General features: G+C 37.2%; 1 protein-coding gene across 6 annotated transcripts in view; it reads left to right on the top strand.

Annotated features, from left to right (window-relative positions):
• PLS3 (plastin 3) overlaps positions 1–19,458 on the top strand; it is a 224,623-nt gene extending 205,165 nt beyond the window's left edge. For 5 of the 6 annotated variants that reach the window (XM_060292754.2, XM_060292751.1, XM_060292755.2 and 2 more), the window contains exons 4-17: positions 600–729; positions 1,238–1,370; positions 3,571–3,652; positions 4,662–4,827; positions 6,521–6,663; positions 8,813–8,839; positions 9,114–9,209; positions 12,856–13,051; positions 14,134–14,212; positions 15,017–15,131; positions 15,320–15,453; positions 16,105–16,228; positions 16,449–16,573; positions 18,228–19,458. In XM_060292754.2, coding sequence (XP_060148737.1) covers positions 600–729; positions 1,238–1,370; positions 3,571–3,652; positions 4,662–4,827; positions 6,521–6,663; positions 8,813–8,839; positions 9,114–9,209; positions 12,856–13,051; positions 14,134–14,212; positions 15,017–15,131; positions 15,320–15,453; positions 16,105–16,228; positions 16,449–16,573; positions 18,228–18,360 — 1,683 coding nt within the window. In that variant the 3' untranslated portion in view covers positions 18,361–19,458. The remainder of the gene's footprint in view (positions 1–599; positions 730–1,237; positions 1,371–3,570; positions 3,653–4,661; positions 4,828–6,520; positions 6,664–8,812; positions 8,840–9,113; positions 9,210–12,855; positions 13,052–14,133; positions 14,213–15,016; positions 15,132–15,319; positions 15,454–16,104; positions 16,229–16,448; positions 16,574–18,227) is intronic. The other variant, XM_030835717.2, reaches the window with a different exon arrangement.
• Positions 19,459–24,607: the final 5,149 nt, after the last annotated feature.

Genomic DNA, 24,607 nt, shown 5'->3' with positions numbered 1-24,607 from the left:
TGGGCACACAGGCTTCAGTAGTTGTGGCTCTCGGGCTCAGTAGTTGTGGCTTGTGGGCTCTAGGGCACAGGCTCAGTCGTTGTGGCACACGGGCTTAGTTGCTCTGCGGCATGTGGGATCTTCCCAGAGCAGGGCTCAAGCCCGTGTCCCCTGCACTGGCAGGCGGATTCTTAACCACTGCGCCACCAGGGAAGTCCCAAAATTTTCATCTTTCTTTGCACTATGAATCGTGCTTAAAGAAGGGGGAATCCTTCAGTCTTTTCTCTTCAGGAAAGGAACAAAGCCTTCCTTGTTCTAGAAAATTAACAGATTTACCTGTGCCTTTGAACAACACTAGTCTTTGGCTTAAAACGGATTCAGCGCATGTGGCACTTGATGTTTTTGACAGGTGTGTGCAGTTGACCTCTGGCACTTCATTTTTGGTAGCAGTATTGAAGTACTTGTTTAGCATCTTAAAACTCAAGCCTAGTTTGCCTTATCTTTTAACACTCATCACCTATGGGGGAAAATGTAGGTTACCACAGTATAAAAGAAGATAAATATGCTTATGGTTGTACCTGATTGAAAATTGTGAATCAACAACATATTTTCGTTACTAGATTTTCCAAGAGGTAAAAAGCAGCGATATTGCCAAAACCTTCCGCAAAGCAATCAATAGGAAAGAAGGGATCTGTGCTCTGGGAGGAACTTCAGAGCTGTCCAGTGAAGGAACGCAGCATTCTTACTCAGGTAAATAGTTTCACATGTGTTAGGTGAACACAGTGAACTAAGTAGGTTGCCTGCTATAATATCAAGGAGGGGCTCTAGAAATACATTGCCTCCTAATTAAGAATACAGTCGAAGTCGTTGTGACCTATATTTGGACTTGGGACTAATACTTCCCATAAAGGCATTACAGGTATTTATTGTACGGCTTCATTAGCTTGTAAGAGCCATGATACAATACGTGCACAGATAGGCTTTATTACAGCAGAGCCCTACAGTAATATAAATAGAATTTCTAAAGAATTTTGTAACTAACTTCTAAGGATCAGTTAACCCTGCTCTATTCTTTTTGTTTATTTTATAGCTCCTAATAGCCACTGTGTTGCATTCACTTGTCTGGGTTTCCAAAGAGGATAACAACAGGCTTGTGATACATTAACGTACAGCTCTCCTGAACAACTATTTCTGGCTTTAGAGTCAAATAGTTAACCTAGAGTATGAACTAATGTCTTCTTATTCCACATAATTTTAGAGGAAGAAAAATATGCTTTCGTTAACTGGATAAACAAAGCTTTGGAAAATGATCCAGATTGCCGACATGTCATACCAATGAACCCAAATACCGATGACCTGTTCAAAGCTGTTGGTGATGGAATTGTGCTTTGGTAAGATTTCCAAAAATAGTCTTCCATGTAATTGACATAGTTGTTTCTGGATGCTTGACGGATTCATCTCGGGGAATAGCCAGAATTGAAATTTGTCTAGATTCTGCCCATTTCATCTCTAGGCCTGTCCGTGAAAGTACCACCAAAGGTGAATCTAAAACTCAGTCATTTAGACCAGAGACCTCTTCCTAGAGAAGCTCTCAGCTTCCAATTTCTTCTCACCACTGAGTAAGCTAAACAATACAACTTAGTTGAACTTTTTATGTCAGCATCTCTTTATTCTCAAGTACCATAGGTTCCAAAAGAGAAAAACAGGCCACTCGTCACTTTTCACCCTCCAATTACTTATTTCTGAAAAATGCATTTGTCACTCCTGCTGCCCCAGACCCAACAGTGTCTTGGCAGAAATGATATAAGATTATCAACAGTTTGTCAGTGAACGCAACTCTTTTTTGAGGCAGTGGCGTACAGTGGTTAAGAGCATGCTCCATAATCAGTCTGCCCGGTTCCTATTCAGGCTCTGCCACTCAGTAGCTATTTATCAATAGCTGCAATCAAGATACTGACCCCTTTGAACCTTCTTACACTGTTGGTGGGAATGTAAATTGGTGCAGCCACTATGGAAAATACTATGGAGGTTCCTTAAAAAACTAAAAATAGAGTTGCCATATGATCCAGCAGTCCCACTCCTGGGCATATGTCTGGAGAAAACAATAAGTCAAAAAGATACATGCACCCCAATGTTCACAGCAGCACTATTTACAATAGCCAAGACATGGAAGCAACCTAAATGTCCATCGACAGAGGAATGGATACAGAAGATGTGGTACATATACACAATGGAGTACTACTCAGCCATAAAAAAGATTGAAATTATGCCATTTGCAGCAACATGGATGGACCTAGAGATTGTCATACTGAGTGAAGTAAGTCAGACAGAGAAAGTAAAATACCACATGATATCACTTATATGTGCAATCTTAAAAAAAATGATACAAATGAACTTATGTACAAAATAGAAACAGACTCACAGACATAGAAAATAAACTTATGGTTACCAAAGGGGAAAGGGGGAGAAAGAGATAAATTAGGAGTTTTGCATTAGCAGATACACACTATATATAAAATAGATAAACAATAAGGTCCTACCATATAGCACAGGGAACTATATTTAATATCCTGTAATAAACCATAATAGGGAAGAATTTTTTTAATAAATAAAAGGTACTTGATCACTTTGCATTTCAGGATCCATCCATTATGGTCCCCATATTATTGTACTTGCCTCACAGGGCTGTTGTGAGCTTTAAGTGACTATATATAGAGCACTTAGAACAGTGCAATAGGTATATTTCTGATGACAGTGTACAATATATAAAATTCTTTTTTCTTTCAGTAAGGTCATTTTGGTTGTTTGAAAAGCTGATTTTAAAAATGTGAAATATCCCCTTACTTGCCACTTATCGGCTGTAAAGAGATATTCCCGATATGTTTTAATATAGAGACTCATATGGTACTATTTATTTAATATTTAAATTTTGCATGGAAAGAAGCATGGTTTTCCCTATGCAGAATAACTTGTTTTAGGGCAGTATTATAAACATCTAAGATGTTAGAGTCTAACTCCAAATTTTACCAAATGAGATTCTTCCTAAGTCAGATTCTAACCTAATTAAGATAACTTTTCTTTCTCTCTGTATTATCACTGTATTTCCAGCACCAAATATAGTACCTGGTACATCATCTAGGCACTCAATAAGTATTTGGTGAATGAAAGAATCTCATGCTCAACTAATTTTACCTCTTTGTAGATAAATGGTCGTTTTAATTGTGCGTTGTGTAATCTAGAAGAGAGATTCAGTTTCAATGTGCGATATTATCTGTTTTTAATATTTATTCAATAAAGGTTTTTTTAATATCCGAGTAATTCATTCTTCTAAAAGAATGTGGAAGTTACAAAAAATTAAATAAGACAGTATACCCTAATGCCCAACTTAGAAATACTCAACTACTGTAAATACTTTGGTCTTTTTTATTTGCATTTTTATATGTATAGTTTTTTTGAGATCAACGTGTTAAAAGTCATATGTTGCATTTTGTTTCAGATTATATGAGAGACATGTTATAATAAGCCTTACAGTATTTGTGTATATTAAAGATTATTTTAAAATAAGTCAACTCATTTCAAAATTTGTTTCAGTAAAATGATCAACCTTTCAGTTCCTGATACAATTGATGAGAGAGCAATCAACAAGAAGAAACTTACACCCTTCATCATTCAGGTATGCACCATTCTCCCCTCCTTCCATGAAACTACTGTTTGAGGACCTGTTCTACAGACCATAGGCTCTGCACTTTTCATCGTCTCATTTAATTCTTATAACAAGTCTGAGTTGAGGCTTGTTTTCCAGATTTCATAGAAAAGAGAAACTGAGACTCAGAAAGGCTTCTGAGCTGTACTGACGTTGCTGCTGGAAGTAAAGTTCAAATCCAGGTCTAACTGCGAAGCAGTTCTGTGTTCTTTTCATTGCATTTTGTGTTCAAACATACAGAAATAAGCTCTTAATTAATTAGCATGCTTAAAGAACAAAGGGCTTTTATTTTCCATTTAGTGAGTATTAGACTGTTAGATAGCAAAATTCCCTCAGGCAAGAGCATCTCGGGATGTGGAGATTGAGAACTTCTAGAACTCTCAGGTGTATTCAATAGACCTCTCATTTAGGCATTTTTAGAAATACGACACTTAACCCATATGGATATCCTTACTCTAGTAACTCAGCCTTTCCCTTTACTGTCAGTGTCCTTAAGAAGGGACCAAATAAAAATACCGAGTTAACTTCCCTTGTAAATCTGAAAAAGACAATAACAATGAGGCTAGATTTGTTTTAGCTATGCTTTTTTTTTTTTAATATTTATTTATTTAGGCGGCACCAGGTCTTAGTTGCGGCACGTAGGAACTTCATTGAGGCATGTTTAGTTGTGGCACGTGGGTTTCTTAGTTGTGGCATGCAGACTCGTAGTTGTGGCATGCATGTGGGATCTAGTTCCCCAACCAGGGATCAAACCCGGGCCCCCTACATTGGGAGCGCAGAGTCTTACCCACTGGACCACCAGGGAAGACCCTAGCTATGCTTTTAACACCAAAGCCTGGATATTGCTTTCTGTGGATCACGTATGGGTAAAATTAAGACATAATTTCCTTGCTGAGTGTTACTTTCAGTGAAGGGAGAAATAGACTGCAAAAACGCAGAAAGGTTAAGAAGCAAGTGTTGTAAATTGGCTGTCTTGCAGGAAAACTTGAACTTGGCACTGAACTCTGCTTCTGCCATTGGGTGTCACGTTGTGAATATTGGTGCAGAAGATTTGCGGGCTGGGAAACCTCATCTGGTTTTGGGACTGCTTTGGCAGATCATTAAGATCGGTTTGTTTGCTGACATTGAATTAAGCAGGAATGAAGGTAATGGAACACAGTCCTAATTTTGAAAGTCGTTTATTGGTTATTTTTTTCTAGTCATGCAGACTGTCATGCTTTCACTTAATTGAGGTGATTAGATGATAACTAGAATTAAACATAAGGTAATGTTATAGTGTTATTCAGGAAAATAGCCTAATTATAACTTTCTTCTTTAGTAGTAATTAACATTTGTCTGGCACTTTAGAATTCATTGTACAATAAAGGCACGAAAGCACAGAGAGTTTAAGGAACTTGCCCAAAGTCCCCAAACTTAATATGTATTCTTTTCTGCTCTGACCACACAGTCCCCACCCCATCACCACCCTCAGCTCCACTGCTGCACACCATCTCCTATTATTTTCCATACCTTTTCTATTCTATCATAGATTTAGGCCTCTTCAAAACTATTCTAAATTGCCCCTGGTGGTCTCATGTTTCCTGAATTAGCAGAAGCATCATTCTTATAGGATAGGTTTTGATATCACATCATAGACTTCTAGGATATATAAGCATATGCAATACAATTGTCCTGGGGTGCTCGGAAGTACTACATTATCTTCTCCTTTTGAAGTTTAAAATATTAAGCATCACTCCAAATATTCACATTTTCTTCTGGAAATCACCATATCAATCCTCAGTTACTTTGGGGGAAGAATATATACTGGGGGTTCTCAGTATTTCAGGGTCTCACAATGCCTGTCAACAGTCTTATTTTGCACATTTATCCAAAACTTTATTACACTTACACTTTCAATCCACTCAAAGGGGCCTATATTTAAACAAATAAAATTTTTCTAATTGCTGGCCTCTTCTGAGCAGAGGCTTCTGCACAAGTAAGAATGTTACCTCTGCCCTTGCTTAAATCCCTCAGTGCCAGAATGACATGGCATGAAGCAGAGTCCATGAAAGATGAAATTTGCCTGTTAGAGGTATCGCTTAGACCTCTTTGGAAATCAGGCAGTTTCAGTCTTGTTCAATGTAAATCTCCTTTTATCTTATGGGAGGTAGTTATTGCATAAGGACTACACAACTTCTTCATAAAACAGTGCTTGAATTTAGACAGTGCTCTGTACAGACACCCAAGCTTCTACCTCTTACCTCTGGGAATATTTATCAAAAAACCCTTGGCTTCTTCTAGGCATTCAATTCAACAACAGAAAATTGTTGAGCAGCCTTTACATGTTAGATGCTATAGAAAATGTAAAATTGAATTCTATTCCTTTAAAAGTAGGTTTAACACTTCAAGAGTTAATTAGTTATACTTAAATATAAATACCTTAGGGTTTGTATACTCGTTTAATCAAAAGGTTAAGTAAAGGGCTCCAAAATTTTAAACATACTCCCCCAAGTCTCTGATTTTAATATTATTTAAGAACAATTTATGTAAATATATGACATAATGTGAAAATGTTCAACTTAAAAGCTAGAACATTTGGTATTTGGAATGTGAAGAATAATAAAGAATATGTTATAATAAATATTTGCTGTGTATTCTCATAATACAATGTTTCTATCTGTATCATAATTATCTACTTTTATTTATCTTTGTTATTAGACTGTGAGTACCTGAAAACCAGGCACTAGGTCACAGTACTTTTAGTACCTCTCTTACTTACTTAATAGAGTGTCAAAAGACTCAATAAACTTGTAATAACTGTTACATGGAATATATTGGTTGTGGGTTTTTTCCTTATAGCCTTGGCTGCTTTACTTCGAGACGGTGAGACCTTGGAGGAGCTTATGAAATTATCTCCAGAAGAGCTTCTGCTTAGATGGGCAAACTTTCATTTGGAAAACTCAGGCTGGCAGAAAATCAACAATTTTAGTGCTGACATCAAGGTAACTGTGCAGTTATCGACACTTTGGGGGAATATAATGACTCGGGAGATTTCATGCCAGCTTAAAGGAGGGGGTCATTCCTATGAGTTTATCACCCAGCCTTGTTGCCTCTTGGCCCTGACGGTAGATTTCAGTAGAGAGATGGAGCCAAGTAAGGAGCACTAGCGCCAAGTCTAGCTTTCATTTTGCGGAAAGGGGTAAAAAGTATTATATTATAGTCCTAACATTTTCTATTCTACCTACTGTTCAACATGGAGTACGAAAGGACAGGCAGTCATGACTCTTCTGTTGCTAACTGCCTTTTCCAGGCCTCAGTGTACCTTTTAGTAAAGACCTGGAAGAGAGAGGGCCTCAGGATTCCCTGTCTCCTTCTGTCATGTGCTCCCTCCTTCAGGCACTGAGTTCTTGAGGGTAGTTACATACTTTTATTTATGTCTGTGTCTCCTACCTCAGCGTCCGCCCTTGCATTACCGCCCTCCTACTAAAGCCCACCTCTAACACAACACCTGGCACATAAAAGACCCACAAAGATTTCTTGCGTTGAGTTGAATTTTGGCACTCACTGCTCACCACGAGCACTAGGGAAAACTCGCAAGGGCGGGAGACATCGGTAGCATTCATTTACCACACGTTGCCTCTGGCATCTCGGGGAGACAGGGCCAAAATCACCAGGGCAGATATCTTGGCATTCTCATTAACCAACTCGACTCTCCAAAATCTGGATGTTGGAACACAGGGAACAAACTCAAGGATCTTCACCAGATGTCACTGGCCAATAGGGCTGTGAAAATAGTCTGTGACCACATCAGTTTATTCAGTGGTGAGAGAAAGTAATGGGATATATTTGCATTACTGATTTCATCAGTGAAAATTAAGGATGGCCCCAAAATTATAAAACCAACTGACCCCACCTCTTCTTTTAATTTATGCAACATGCTTAGCCAGCTATATTTTGCTTTACACATTAGATACGTTCCCAAAAACCATTCATAAATGTATTTTATGTTCGGAGCACATAATTTAAATGTATAAAAGGGTATCTTATATACAAATGAATATTTTTTCAAAAAATATTCTGCTTTGAATATTTTTAAAAAGCAGAGGATTGTTAGGTAATGTATGTTCAAGTTCAGATTTTCACCTGTACAGCCCCTTTTCAGGGTAGTAAGTACAGACTCTGTGGGGTCTGCTCTTTACCTGTCTTTCTCAAGTACATAGGGTTAGATTACGAATTGTTTCTGCACCTTTAGTAGGTAATTGTAAGCGAAAGCACTTTCACAACTGTAATGCACTACTCCTTGGAAGGAGATAACCCCTATGCCCACTAATGGTATGATCTGGGTTTGCATTCCATGAATTGCTCTGAAGTGGCTTTCACTCACCTGATTCTCCCCGATCTTAGAATCGTTTCTGGCGAGTGTATCAAACTTATTGGGGTGGCTCATTTAAGATGCAGCTCTCCGGGCAGCTCCCAGAGATCTGTGCTTGGTAGGTCTGAGGTGGGATCCAGCAATCTCCATATTGAACAACTTCTCCAGGGGATTAGGATGCACATAATCCGTAGGGTTTACCACAAGAAACATTCCTTTATAATCTGTCTGGACTGTCAAGGCCTAGTAATAGAAAACTGTCATAGCTGGGAAGGTGATCTTCAAATATAACATGATTAAGGAATCTTCACACCAGTTCCTGTCCTCTGGTACAATTTGACATGTGTGTTGAAGACCCTTCTAAGTGTTCGCGCTTGGTACAGTGGTTTTCACGTTTTGTTCTGTGCAGTGTCCACACAGCCTGCATTCACCCAGCGCACACCCCGTATGAGCAGTGCCATTTTGTTTTAGGTATTGGGATTCCAAGTGAAAGTGTTCAAGTGGTGAAAGAGTTCAGGGGCTTAAAACAAAGAGAAGCTTGTTTGGTTAAATATATTCAGATAATTAAGGGTTTAATGTTATTTCACCACCTCAAGTGTTACTCGTTTTAAAATTTTTGTCATTTAAATACATCTTTAACACAGCTAATCTCTTCTCCATACCTTATGGTATATACATATTGTGCTTTGTAATGATGTAACCTGTTTATTTTTTCTTTCCCTATGCTTCCTGGATTTCTCCTGTCCTACTTTTTTCTCTTGCTTGTTTTATCTATCAAGCTTATTGACTTCAGTAACTCAGTGAAGGTACAGAACTAGTTACGTGTTTACTAGCATTATTGTATTGATGACTTCAATAAATTGTAAAGTCATGACAAAATCCAGTTCATCCATATTCAAGGCAGACCTAAGGCCAGAAAAGTGGACTTTTCTGGGGAAAGGAGCTGTTAAATTAGAAGATAGAGATTTGTGTCGTACATTCTCACAAAGTCCGATGCAAGTATCCTTCCAAACATGGGACAATAGGATACATTCATTCTTTATAAATGTGATCTCACTGACATTTTCAATTCATTTGTAGGATTCCAAAGCCTATTTTCATCTTCTCAATCAAATTGCACCAAAAGGACAAAAGGAAGGTGAACCACGGATAGATATTAACATGTCAGGTTTCAATGTAAGTATAGGTGTTCTTTTGAATTCTACAAGCTTACAAAGTTGTTGTCAATTTCTTATAAATAACAAGAATTTTTATAATTGCATGTTGTGGTGTTGACAATTTTAAGCATTATTTTAAAATTTATTACTGTAGGTGTAATTCAGAGGCAGAAAGACGCTTTGATTTATGTTAACAGTTTATTCGTGAGTTCTGTAATTATGGTGGCATTGGTTCATATGGATGGCATAAAATGTTCAAAGCAAGTGTGGGGAAATAAGCACTAGAGACTAACGTTTTCCAAGTATTTGGATTACAATCACAGTGATAGATTTAATGACTACATATTCATATATGCATCTGTAATATTCCTGTGTTGAGAGTAATGTGAATGTGTTTACAAACTGCTGCTCCCTGAAATCCAGTTTGGGGAATTACTGTCACGGAACATGTTCCCTGATTACATCACTTATTTGTTCAATGACCTTGGACAAGCTCCTTCCCGAAATTGGATTTCACTTTGTTCATACATGAAGTAAAGAGTTGGCCTAGACTATTTAGTCCCAACTTTCTAGGATCCTGTTGTTGCTAGTACTCATTAGATGTGGAATGTATTCTACTGGTTTTTAAAAATCCACATTTCTAGCATATTTCACAGTAGGATTGAGTGGATTACACTGGCTAAACCATTTATGCTGCCCTTATCAGAACTGAATTTGTAACTGACTTTGTAGTGCTTATATTTCTGTGTTTTTAACTGTGAAATTCTTCAGTTCAGGTCACTCTTGGCACGAACAAGGGGCCCTCTTGTGCACTAAGGGAGCTGTCTCTATCACTCCTCCCTAGTTGATCTTAAAGCACTCCCTTCATTGTCTCTTACCTCCTCAGAATCCTTCAAGGTTTCCCCGTTGACTCTAGAGTTCAATCCGAAATGTTCTGCTGATCATGTAAGGCCCTGCTATACCAGTGCAATTTCCCACTACTCTGTACCCACCACACACACACTCATTTTACCTCTGAGCCTTTCCTCTTGATTTTCCCCTTGTTTCTCAGTGTCCTTCATCTTTTTCAGTCTTATATCTTCTTCAGGGGTATATATATATATATATATATATATATATATATATATATATACCCATCCATCACCACATCAAGTTTCCTCATGATCCTTTGTAATTCCTCCCTGCCCCCATACTCCTCCATCCCAGGCAACCACTGATTTACTTTCTTTCAGTTTAGTTTGAATTTTTGAGAATTTTATGGAATCATACAGTATGTATTCTTATTTTATCTAGCTTCTTTCACTCAGCATAATTATTTTGAGATTCATCCATGTTGTTGCATGTATCATAAATTCATTCCTATTTTATTGCTGAATAATAGTCCAGTGAATGGATATACTATAATTTGTTACCCATTCACCTGTTGATGAACATTTGAATTGTTTCCAGTTTGGGGCTATTACAAATACAGCTGCTCTGAACATTCATATACAAGTCTTTGTATGCATATACGCATTCATTTATCTTGGGTAAATACCTAGGAGTGGAATGGCTGGGTAGTGTGGTATGTGTGTGTTTAACTTTTTTAAGGAGCTGCCAAGTTGTTTTCCAAAGTAGTTGTACCTTTGCACATTGCCGCCAGCAGGACGTGAAAGTACCAGTACGTCCACATGCTCACTGACACCTTAGTGTGGTTAAACATGAATCATTTTAACAGGTGTAGAGGTGTCTCATTGTGATTTTAATTTGCATTTCCCTAATGACAAGTGATGTTGAACATCTTTTCACGTAGTTATTTGCCATCCATATATCTTTGTTTAAACACTTTACCCATTTTAATTGCATTGTTTGTTTTCTTCTTGTCAAGTTTTGAGTGTCTTATATATTTTGAATACAAGTCCTTTATTGGATATGTGATCTGCAAATATTTAGTCCCGGTGTTTTTCAAAGAACAGACGTTGTTAATTTTGACAAGTCAGATTTAGTTATTTTTTTCTCTTACGAATCATGCTTTTGGTGGTGTATCTAAAAACTTTTAGCCTAACACAAGGTCACAAGCATTTCTCCTTATGTTTTCTCCTAGAGGTTTTATAGTTTGGGGTTTTACATTTAGTTTTACATTTGGGTTTTAGATTTATGTGTTGGGTTTATACATTTGTGTGTGTGTGTGTGTGTGTGTGTTTGGGGTTAATTTTGAATATGATGTGAGGTATGGGCTGAAGTTCTTTTTTGCATATGTATATTTTTTATTTGATTATTTTTTGTTTCACTATTCTACAATGTATTTAACTATTTGAATTTTTTAAATTTTGGGCTATTTTAAAGCTTCCTTCTATTCCAATATTATCAATGCTTTTTGTTTAGGAATGCCAAGATGATCAATGAATAAGGGATTTTAAAATAAAGATGGTAAATAGCATAAACCAGAGGCATTAAAGTAACAACTGATAGGTTACAAGAAATAAAATAGGCTCTGTGAGAGGAAGTCACTAGGCTCACAGAGAGTCCTGAAGAAAGGCTGAATCCCACTCAATTGCCCATCTGCTCGTGGTTACTGATTGCTCTGCAGATGGTAACAGAGAAGGGTAACACAATAAATACACATTGTTCTGGAGTCCCAGACAGTCAAGGCACCTCACTGGAGATTAAAAAACTAAAGATACCACCACCCATTAAAGACAGAGTTAAGACTCTCAAACTATACAATCTGCATGCACCGTGTTGGTTTAGAAGTAACATTCCTCAAGTTCCCTTTCTCTCTTTTTTCCTCCCAGTTATAAAATCCCTTTTCTTTTCACATGACACTGTTTTCCAGAAGAGCTACTTTTGCCCTGGGGTAGACTGGGATGGAGATGTCTGTTGTAGCTGCCAAGAACAGTCTGGAGGGCAGGTCACTAGAAAGGAATAATCCAAAAGCAACTGTTTCTCCTGCAGCTCCAGGAGGAGGAACTTTTATTGGTGGGAGGTGGGAATGGTGAGCACCTGGGAAACTATTTTTACATTGGTCTGAAATCATCAGATCTATAACTTAAAAATCTTCACCAAACCATACGTTAGTCAAGAGATCAGCATGCATCTTTCCAGAAGAAAAAAAAGGCAAAATGGAGAAGAAGAAAAGTTAGGAGTCCTAGGAATTAGTTGAAAGTAAGTATTTTTTTTAAAGAAATGGACAACTTTGCTTCCCGGGTGGAAAAGTAAAATAAAACAAACAAAAAATAGTTGAAGAGAAAAACAACGATTTAAAATATGCAATTTAAACTTGAAATAAAATTATCGGAACCTGGTATCCCTGATTATTATTTTTAAAATATTTTCTCATAATTCCATCATCTTTTTCAGCCTTACACCTTCTTTAGGGCTTAATTTAAAAATCTGAACAGGTTTTGCTTTTTTCTTGATGAATTTTGCCATGAGAGATGTAATCTCTATTGAGTTAAATGTATTCTGTCCTTAGATATACGATCTGGTGCCATCTAGGGTATTTTCAAGGTACTGCATATCCAGCACAGCCAACTTTTTTTTTTTTTTTTTGCATTCAAAACAATAAGTACCATATATTGACTAAGAGAAAACAGAATTGTATACCCAGCCTACCATTGTAGGAAAACATTTCTATATTTTTAGTATGGTCTTTTAAAAAATGTCTTCTTATTTTACTTCAACAGGAAACAGATGATTTGAAGAGAGCCGAGAGCATGCTTCAACAAGCAGACAAATTAGGTTGCAGACAGTTTGTTACCCCTGCTGATGTTGTCAGTGGAAACCCCAAACTGAACTTAGCCTTTGTGGCTAACCTGTTTAATAAATACCCGGCACTAACTAAGCCAGAGAACCAGGATATTGACTGGACTCTATTAGAAGGTAACTAAAGGTTTCTTAAATTATGTTTGGGACTACAGAGTAGAAATACATAGGCCACAGTGATTTCATAATCTTGACTTTAATAAGTTTCCTTATCCCCTTTAGCAACCGTCTGCTAGAAGTAGTCCCAAGGGCTGAGTAAAAAGTGGCAGCTGATAGAAAGGAATGATACAAGGGAACTTTTAAAGTAAGCTAGCCTAGGGTCACTTAGTTTAAGGCCACTTAGTAAACCAATGTTTTATTTTAATATTTTAGAATTAGGTCACTTTTTAAACCTCTCACCAGAAAAATGCCTATATGCATAAAATTTACACACATTTGCACAAAGTTTATAAATTTACAATATTTATGTTTCATTCTTCCAGTCAGACTAACTGAAACTGGCCCCAGTTCCTTTCACACTTAACCTACTCAAAAAATAATAATAATGCATGGTAATTATTCGTTTAAGTTCAGGAAAGGCAGAGTTTACCTTTGCCAGATTATATATGCATGAAGTATAGTACTTAAAAATTAACAAATGTAAATAGTAGTTCATTGCATGTCTACTATCATTACTATAAAATCTTTAAATTTTATGCTTTTGAAGTTTCAAATAATTTGTTGCTCTAATATAGGCACGTAAAAGGAGTACATATATGTAGTTTAGTATTTGTTAAATGGGTAGAGGGAAGATGTAGATTAATATGAGTATAGAGGTTTATATGATATGACCCTAGCAAATTTTTAAAATAAAAACTAAACTGATAACATCAGTTACTTTAGAGGTATGGGGATTTGGGGAGATACTGGAGAAGGATTAGACAGAGGAGGAGATTTTAAAAACTTCATACACCTCTAAATTGCTTAACTGGTTATTAATAAGGTTGTATTCTTTACTTTTAAAATAAATTCATCCAGTTTAAAAAAGAAGCATGTATCTAGAGAGAATGTATTTAGAGAGGCTGCTTAGAGACTCACAATGGAGAAAAAGCTCTAGATCTGTAAAGAAGAAATAAAATAATCTTATATGTGGGTTGATGTTATATGCACATATACAAGGTATTTAATGAATATATAAACATTGTGAATATTTTTAATAGGAGAAACTCGTGAAGAAAGAACCTTCCGTAACTGGATGAACTCTCTTGGTGTTAATCCCCATGTAAACCATCTCTATGCGTAAGCCTTCCTACTGCTATTGTAAACAGTTATGAACATCATGAATGGACGCTACACAAATAATTACAGCTCTAAACCTTTCCTAAATGTTAGTTTGTAGCATATTACTTATATTGGAAAATGTTGAGTGGTGACTCCCATTTTCATTTCCAAATACACAAAAGCCCAGATTATTTCTTTACATGATCATTAACATTAAGTGAAAGAATGTATAAATGTCTTTCTAACACCGTAGGGAACAGATATTTATATTTTGAAACAGAGACCAGAGGGTGCCTTAAGCAGACCATCCATGATGCCTTGAAGGCTTTGTACTCACTGTTCTCTCAGCCCGGAATGTTCTTTTCCACATCTAATGCGTTATTCCCTTGCTATATTCAAGCCACTGATTCAGATCTTGACCACCACCTACCACTACCTAACCCCTAACCTCGTTCTTTTTTTTTTTTCATAGCAATTAAATACACCCCAAATCATATTATCCATATACTTGTTTCTTCCCTCTCTCTGTCCCTCTCTCTCTCTCTCTCTCTCTCTCTCTCTCTGATTTAAAGGCCAGGGATTTTTGTCCTATGTGCCCAGCTTCTAGAACAGTACTTTTCAAACGATAAGCTCTCAATAAATATTTTTAAGAGAATTGGATGGTGTTAGCTCTACTTTCAGCACAGATTGATTAAAAAATAGGAGTCTTGGGTATTATCTATGGTTTTATATATCTTGTTTGACAGTGTAGTGTTATTGTTTTTAAGGAAACATAGGCCCAGCTGTCTGAAAGCATTGATCAAATTCTTTTTAAATCATTAGTGACCTGCAAGATGCCCTGGTAATCTTACAGTTATACGAACGAATTAAAGTTCCTGTTGACTGGAGTAAGGTGAATAAACCTCCATACCCGAAACTTGGAGCCAACATGAAAAAGGTAGATAATTAGGTTGCTGCACATATTTCTTACAGACTTTTAATTCACAATTTGTTTCTTTTGTTTGGGAAACTCGTTGGCTCTGAGCTTCTTAAGGAAAGGAACTGTGTCTTAGTTTTGTGCACACGTCCATATACAGATTAAACAAATGAAAAATCTTTTAAGCATTTGCTTTTGTGTGTTTGCAGCTAGAAAACTGCAACTATGCTGTTGAATTAGGGAAGCATCCTGCCAAATTCTCCCTGGTTGGCATTGGAGGGCAAGACCTGAATGATGGGAACCAAACCCTGACTTTAGCTCTAGTCTGGCAGCTGATGAGAAGGTATGGTACACAATTTTAGCTGTTTAAGCTTCACTATAATACAAGTCTGTGATCTAGTCCTTATTATTTTTAAGCAAATGTATCGATGACTACATCTTTGAAATTTCTGTGTTTAGACTCTGAAGTGAGCTTAAGTAATGAATATATGTTGGATGGCCAATGAGAGATGGCTTCTTGAAAGTGAGGCAGCAGAACTGTGACTATTTCCCTTTTTGCATAGGAAGCCTGACAGACAGACTTGAGCCTCATTTAGTGTCGGTGACTAAAAATAGCAAAAATTATGCATACCCCATGTATACATTTGAGAAAGATCTCTTAACTGTAATGCTGAAAAGCATTCATTATAACTGGGTACTAGCCAAAGCACAGCTTATTTTAAGTCCTTACCATGGTTGGACTAGTACAAAATGAGACTGCAGTAGACTGTTGGGCTTACTCATTAAAGCACTGAGAATCTTCCCCCCACCAGTGCAAAAGGCAGCTCAATGGCAGGCCACTACTACTTGAAATGTTGGTTGTTTTTTTTTCATACAGTGCAACTCTCTTTCCATGAAATCTAAACCTAAAGAGAAGAAATTAAAGATAAAGCATCTTTCTAATTGAATTTTTTCTCATGAAGTAGATCAGGACCTTTTCTTCTGCTTCTTTTAGATATACCCTCAATGTCCTGGAAGATCTTGGAGACGGTCAGAAAGCTAATGATGACATCATTGTAAGCTGGGTGAACAGAACATTGAGTGAAGCTGGAAAATCAACTTCCATTCAGAGTTTTAAGGTAAGAATTCCATGTTTGACTATTAAACACTGTTTGCTCTAGAAAGTATCTATAATTTGGAAGGCTAGCTTTTGGTTTCTTTGTGAGTGAGAATCATTGTTGGGCCAATGGTGTGATTCTTTTTTAATTCACTGGACTTTGTTTCTGGCAGCTTTATATAGGTAATCCATGTTAATTTGTACACATTGAAATTCTCAGATGTATTGTCCTTTTACACTAGGACAAGACGATCAGCTCCAGTTTGGCAGTTGTGGATTTAATTGATGCCATCCAGCCAGGCTGCATAAACTATGACCTTGTTAAGAGCGGCAATCTAACGGAAGATGACAAGCACAATAATGCCAAGTAAGGGATGCTGCATAATATCCTGGCAAGAGCACAGGCGTTATAGTCAGGCAGACCTGCATTCTCATTCAGGTTCTGCCACTTGAGAATGATGTCACCTGGGGGAAACCTCTTCTAGCCTCAGATTCCTCATCAGTAAAATGGGCTCGATCATACTTACCTTGGAGGGCTTCCCTGGTGGCGCAGTGGTTGAGAGTCCGCCTGCCGATGCAGGGGACGCGGGTTCTTGCCCTGGTCTGGGAAGATCCCACATGCCGCGGAGTGGCTAGGCCCGTGAGCCATGGCCGCTGAGCCTGCGCGTCCGGAGCCTGTGCTCCGCAACGGGAGAGGCCGCAACAGTGAGAGGCCCGCGTACCGCAAATAATAATAATAATAATAATAATAATACTTACCTTGGAGATTTTGAAATGTATAAAATCTGTAAGAGCCTAGCGTTGCACCTGACCTAGTAGGTAGGTGCTCAGTCAGTCGTTGCTTTAGTAGATTACAGAAATAATGTATGTTTTAATGCAACTTAGCTGCAAACTCACAAGTGAAAGATGAGCTAAGAATAACCATGCCTTTGATAAGAGTATTCTTCTGTCGCACTCTTTTAACACACATTATCTAGTGATGTCTCTCTTACTTGCATAGACCAATTTACTATGTATGTTGAGTTTATTATCTTGGTCCCTTAAGTGGGTAGGATGCTAAACCCTCAGGTGGAACTGTGCCTTGAAAGTTTCCTGTGTTTCAACAGTATTGAGGTCTTTTCCACCTGTCTCTTCCCTTCTCCAAAGACCTAGACTGTGATCTGGTTTCACGGGTAACCCATGAAAACTTTCCCAGTACACACTGAAAATCAGCCCCCAGCTGGGCTTCACAGGATAGCTAAGAAACATTACTGCAAAACTTCGTGGTTAAGCACGTCATTTCTGCCCTCCTTAAAAAAATATTTGTAGCGTAATATGATAAAGATTTAATATCCATAATTTATAGAGAACTCCTGAGGCTTCTTTTTCCAGATGCTTGATCATCTTTAAAGATTCCTGTTACGGAACACCTAGAAATGCCTTGTGTATTAATTGAGGGAAGCTCCTGCAGATTTCCCCAGCTGGACATGTCATGTTCTTTTCTCCCTTCCTTTCTCTACACTTTGCATTCCTTGCTTCGGCCACTCTGGCCATGTACCATGTAGGCTCTCTCCCCTCCTTTGAATATTTGGAAGTATTCACTGCATCTACCAACTTGTATTTTGCGTCTGGCATAATTTTTTCCACCCCAAATCTCTAAGATCTCATGAGAGTTACTATTATCTTATTACATGCTCAACGAGAATATCAATCTGGGTAATTATATATTCTAGAAAACTATTTTTTTCATATCAAATCAGTGCTCCAAAATTATTTCTCATTTTATATTGTAGAAAAAGAGTGAATAAATATTATCAGCCCAAAATAGTAGAGCTTAAAAATCTGGTGTCACTTATAAGTGACCTCGCAAACAAAATAAAACAGAAAACAAAATAACGAAAAATGAAATCATTCCGATTTGAACTTTCACTATAGAAGTTTTGCGTCCTAGACAAATGATTATATAAGAGGAAATAGATGTCTCATGTTGTGCCCTTGACTGACCAGAATTTCACCTTAATTATTGTTTCCTCCAAAAATAGGTACGCAGTGTCAATGGCTAGAAGAATTGGAGCCAGGGTGTACGCTCTCCCGGAAGACCTTGTGGAAGTAAAGCCCAAGATGGTCATGACTGTGTTTGCATGCTTGATGGGCAGGGGAATGAAGAGAGTGTAAAATAACCAATTTGAATAAAAACAACCTTGCTCCCAAGTGCATGATTAGCAGGTCAGCAATTTCCAGGTGAAGTGCTCATGGCTTAAGGAACCATTGGTTATTTAAAGGACTTTTAACAAGACTAAGCTCATCATGGGAGCCCTCAGGGGAAAGAGTTTTAATAACAACTCCTCTTTCCCGTAGTCAAGGTGGATTTGTCATGCCCACCTGAAATGTGCTCATAGCCAAATCATTTACTCGCTCCTCCTAGATCGCTGCCCTTGACGTTTCCCATTGCTGTACGTATTTCTCTCTGTTTCTGTTTCCCTCTTAGAATGTCCACCTCCTGGGACTTGCTTAGATGATTGGATATGAATATTATTAGACAATAATTCTGCTTTTCATCCAGTATGCTAGTTCTTATTCAAGAACTGTGGTCAGAGGGTATTTGGATATGAGTATCCTTCGCTTATCTCTCTAGTACTGAAAATTTACAGAAGTAACTGGCTGTGTAGAATGTAATAGAAGCTTTTCATATTCGTTTATTCTTAAAAATCAGTATCTTTTTACAGTATTCTTTCTACATGATCCTTTTTTGTACATTTAAGAATATTTTGATTACATTAAATAAGACTGCTGATTTTGCTACTTTTTTTAAGGGGTCTTCAAGTAAGTAAAAAACATACATTATAGGTAGAAGAAAAATGTACCTTGAATTTCCATCTTCCCTCTCACACCGAAGCTGTAAACAATTGACATATTTTGTCTTAAAACACTTGGTTCAATATATGCTTATTTGTTTTAAAACCTGTATCATCAAACTCTCTCTTTAGATTTAAAGTGCTGTTGAATATGACACTTTTGAGGAGAGAGTGGGCTCAGAATTTAGGCAGGATACGGTAGGCCAAGTATGCTAAGTGTATAATAAATTTTCTAATTTTACACCTAAGACAAGGAGATGTGGTCACTAAAAAATAAACATATATGTAGGACTTAATGTACTCTTGCTTTGTCAAGCTGTTTGCTATAGTTTTCAAGATCACAATGTTACTCTAACTCTGAAAAGTGATGTAATCTGGTAGCAATGTATTAGTTCAAATAAAGGCATTTACATAATAATTAGTCTCTTCATGCTTCTGTCCCTTAGTAGTATGCCAGTAATGTTTGCCAGGTTTTTTCCTCCAATATTCTAACTCTTTTTCTGGTGTACTTTATAATGATGTTTGTTAAATTTAAGCTTTTGCAGCTGAATTACAGGGGCTGACTGAGTTAAGGATACGATCAGTGGGGTGAGATGGTTTTCTCCAACTTACCAAAATTTCCTTATCCAATTTCTCCCTTTTTCTTTCTCTTCCATCTCATTCACTCTTTTCAATGTTTGATTTTATACAGAAGATCGAAACAGTGGGTATCAGAACAACCAGGGAAGAGAGATGGTTTACGTTAGGTTTTCTCAACCTCATCACCATATGGACATTTTGAGCTGGATAATGCTTTGTTGGAGGTGGGAGGGAGCTGTCCTGTGCATTGCAGGGGTTTAGCTCTATCCCTGGCCTCTACCCACAGATGTCAGTAGCACACCCCCAGTGTGTAGATAAAATATGTCTCCAGACCTGGCCAAATGTTCCATGGTGGGAGCAAAATCATCCCTAGTTGACAACCTGTTGTTCATGGTACCATTTCAAGGTTTTGTGTGAATGAGTAATATGAAATGTAGTCCTTTGAGGAAGTGCATGGTGATACTATAAAATAGTTTGTATTTATAGTCTTAAGAATAAGAAAGACCTCTCTTAGTATGATACAAACCCCAGAGACATAAAATGAAAGAATGATAAATGTGACAATTCTGCTTTTGCAATAAATAAATAAATATAATAAAGTAAAATATAGATGACCAAGGAAAAAAGTTTAGTCCCATATGTTAGTCCATTCATAGACTGGGTGACATAAATAACAGAAATTTATTTCTCACAGTTAGGCAGTCTGGAAGTCCAAGATCAAGGCACTGGCAGATTCACTGTCTGCTGAAGGCCCACTTCCTAGTTCGTAGATGGCTGTCTTTTAACTGTAGCCTCACATGGTGGCAGAGGCAAGGAAGCTCTCTGGAGGCTCTTTAATAAGGGCACTAATCCCATTCATGACTTCACCCTTATAATTTAAGGCCCCACCTCCTAATACCATCACACTGGGAGATTAGGTTTCAATATATGAATTTTGGAGGAGACCCAAACATTTGGTCTATGGTGCCCATATCATGGATTTTCTTAATATAAGGACACCTTTTACGAATAAATAAAAGACAAGTCTTCTGCAAACATATGCCAGGGTAACTGATGAGATGGGATGACTGTATCTTACGACCTATCTTCTACCTTATATTTCCAATGCTTATCTACATTGTTTCCTTCCAAGTACAAAAGTTCTTCTCTGTAGGTAACTACGTCCCAAATGCCTTGAAATGCCTTTGAAGCAAGAGAAAAGGCTTACTCCATCTTGTCCTTTATTCAAAAAAAGAGCTGGTTTCTTGGGTGGTTCACTGTACAAGGCCCACAGTCTGTAGGAATGCACCTTTGGTCTGTTAAGTGTTCACATAAAGCAATTGGCCTGAACACACCATTTCTTCTTTCCTCCAAATAAAGGGCTATAATCACTAATATATTCAAAGCACTAACAAATCTATGAAAGAGAAAGTTCCTTTAGAAAAATGGGCAAAGGAGGTAAATATCCAACTTAAAACCTATAATTAACCAATGAACATAAAAAGCAAGTGCTGATTCTCAAAAAATAATGAAACCAACAAAGAATTGCCTTTTTTAGTAGACTTTCTTTTTTTTTTTTTTTTTGCCACACCACACAGCTTGTGGGATTTTAGTTCCCTGACCAGGGATTGAACCCATGCCCTCAGCAGTGAGAACGTGGAGTCCTAACTACTGGACAGCCAGGGAATTCCTGTAGACTTTATTTTTAGAGCAATTTTAGGTTCATAGCGTGAGTTTATTTCTGGGCTTTCTGTCCTGTTCTGTTAATCTATATTTCTGCTTTTGTGCTAGTACCATACTGTTTTGATTACTGTAGCTTTGTAGTATAGTCTGAAGTCAGGGAGTGTGAATCCTCCAGCTCTGTTCTTTCTCAAGATTGTTTTGGCTACTCAAGGTCTTTTTTGTTTCCATACAAAATTTTAAAAATTTTATGTTCCAGTTCTGTGAAAAATGCTGTTGGTAATTTCATAGGGATTGCATTGAATCTATAGACTGCCTTGGGTAGTATAGTCATTTTAACAATATTGATTCTTCTAGTCCAAGAACACAGTATATCTTTCCATCTGTTTGTGTGGTCTTCGGTTTCTTTCGTCAGCATCTTATATTGTTCAGACTACAGGTCTTTTGCCACCTTAGGTAGGTTTATTCCTAGGTATTTTATTCTTTTTGATATGATGGTAAATGGGATTGTTTCCTTAATTTCTCTTTCTGATCTTTCATTGTTAGTGTATAGGAATGCAAGAGATTTCTGTGTATTAATTTTGTATCCTGCAACTTTACCGAATTAATTGATGAGCTCTAGTAGTTTTCTGGTAGCATCTTTAGGATTTTCTTTGGTATAGTATCATGTCATCTGCAAACAGTGACAGTTTTACTTCTTCTTTTCCAATTTGGATTCCCTTTATTTCTTTTTCTTCTCTGATTACCGTGGCTAGGACTTCCAAAGCTATGTTGAATAAAAGTGGTGACAATGGAATCCTTGCCTTGTTCCTTAGAGGGAATGCTTTCAGCTTTTGACCACTGAGAATGATGATACCTGTGGGTTTGTTATATGCAAAAGTATCTTTAAAGATGTTCTTTTTAATCCAGGATACAATAAAAATTTACACATTGCATTTGATTGTCAAGTCCCTGTTCTGCCTTTAAAATGTAAGACACAGGAACAATCTGTTGCTCTTTTCGTCTTTTGTGCCATTGACATTTGTTAAGAGTTTAGACCAGTTTTGTAGTAGGATGACCCACATCTGAATTTGATTGTGAAAAGAAGGAAAAAAAATTATTTGCCATTTAGACAAAATAATATTTACAAAACCTGGTATAAATGAGCTTATGATGAGTTTGTAGCATTTGTTTTAGGTGGGTACAATTGAATAAGTGACATGGCTTTTTGGGGGGAGGGGGTCACTTAAAATTTTTATTTTGAAATGATTATAAGTTAAGAGGAAGTGTCAAAAAGTGAACAAGTGGTCCCATGCACCCTTCGTCCAGTTTCACCAGTAATAATGTCCTATACAGCAATAAAGCCATACCTTGGAGAGATTGTGGGTTCAGTTCCAGACCACCGCAATAAAGTGAACTTTTTGGTTTCCCAGTATGTATAAAAGTTATGTTTACACTATACTGTAGTCAGTTAAGTTTGCAGCAGCATTATGTCTAAAAAAAACTGTACATACCTTAATTAAAAAATACTTTATTGCCAAAAAATGCTAACCATCATCTGAGCCTTCAGCAAGTCACGATAGTGACATCATTGATCAGATAGCATAACAAATATAATAATAATGAAAAAGTTTGAAATATTATGAGAACTACCAAAATGTGACACACAGACCTGAAGTGAGTAAATGCTGTTGGACAAATGGTGCTGATAGACTTGCTTGATGCAGGGTTGCCACAAACCCTCAATTTGTAAAAAATGCACTATCTGCGAATTGCAATAAAATGAGGTGTATATGTATATAGTACAATATCAAACACCAGGTGGATGAAATGGGTAAAGGGGGTCAAAAGGTACAAACTTCCAGTTACAAAATAAACATGTCCTGGGGATGTAATGTACAGCACAGTGACTATAGTTAATAACACTGTATTGTATATTTGAAAATTGCTGAGAGAGTAAATCCTAAAAGTTCTCATCACAGGAAAAAGATTTGTAACTACGTGTGGTGACAAATGTTAATTAGATTTATTGTGGTGATTATTTTGTAATATATACGAATACTGAATCATTAGGCTGTACACCTAAAACAAACACAATGTTATATGTCAGTTATTACTGCAATTTAAAGAATAAAAAACAGGAACTGGAAAAGAGTAAAAAAAAAAAAAACCCAGGAAATTGGCATTGATACAATCCATAGAGCTTATTCATATTTCACCAGTTTTACATGCACTCATTTGTATGTGTATGTGTATATATATATAACTCTGTGCAATTGTATCTTGTAGAGTCATGGAACAACCACCACAATCAATGCTCCTTAGTGCTACCCCTTTAATAGCCACACCCACCAGCCTTCATCCTTAACCCTGGGGTCTATCTGGGGGTTCTCTATTAATTTCCACTGATCTATGTATATAGCCCTTTGCCAATAAATACCACACCGTCTTTATGACTATAGCTGCATAATAAGCCTTAACATCAAGTCTAGTGATTTTTTATTTTTCAAAATTGTTTTAGCCATCCTAGGTCCTTTGCTTTTCCACACACATTTTATTATTTTTTTTAATCTCTATTTATTTATTTGACTATGCCGGGTCCTAGTTGCAGCACACGGGATCTTTAGTTGCGGCATGCGAACTCTTAGTTGCAGCATGTGAGATATAGTTCCCTGACTGGAGATTGAACCCAGGCCCCCTGCATTGGGAGTGCAGGGTCTTAGCCACTGGATCGCCAGGGAAGTACTTCCACACACATTTTAGAATAAGCTTTTCTATGTCTACCAAAAAATTTTTTGGCTGGAATTTTGCTGGGAATTGTGTGAAATCTATAGATCAATTTGGGGGAGAACTGACATCTTTATTATAACTCTTCCAATCCATGAGTATCGTGTATCTCTTCATTTATTTAGGTCTTCTCTGATTTCTTTAATCAGCATTTAAAATTTCTTTGTATACAGAATCTGTACAGTTTTTGAAGTTTATATGTAAGTATTTCATTCTATTTTGAGTTTTTGGGTAAGTTCTTTGGGATTTTCTACATATACAATCGTGTCATCTTCAAAAATTTGTTAAGAGGGTAGATCCCCTGTTAAATGTTCTTAAAGATAAAAACAAATCATTTCGAATTTAATGGGAAGTGGTCCTCTGTCCTTCATATACCTTCCCAGAAACACTTCATGGGAAGGTGTATTTTAAGGATCAACAAGATGGGAGATGACAACGACTTACTGGGAAACAAATAGTATTGGTGAAAGGTTTTTAAACAAAACCATTGGGGCTTCCCTGCTGGCGCAGTGGCTGAGAGTCCGCCTGCCAATGCAGGGGACACAGGTTCTATCCCTGGTCCG

The sequence above is a fragment of the Globicephala melas genome, chromosome X (genome assembly GCF_963455315.2).
Source record: "Globicephala melas chromosome X, mGloMel1.2, whole genome shotgun sequence".
Classification (NCBI taxonomy): domain Eukaryota; kingdom Metazoa; phylum Chordata; class Mammalia; order Artiodactyla; family Delphinidae; genus Globicephala; species Globicephala melas.
The sequence above is the reverse complement of the archived record's forward strand: the minus strand, read 5'-3'. Positions and strand labels throughout refer to the sequence as shown.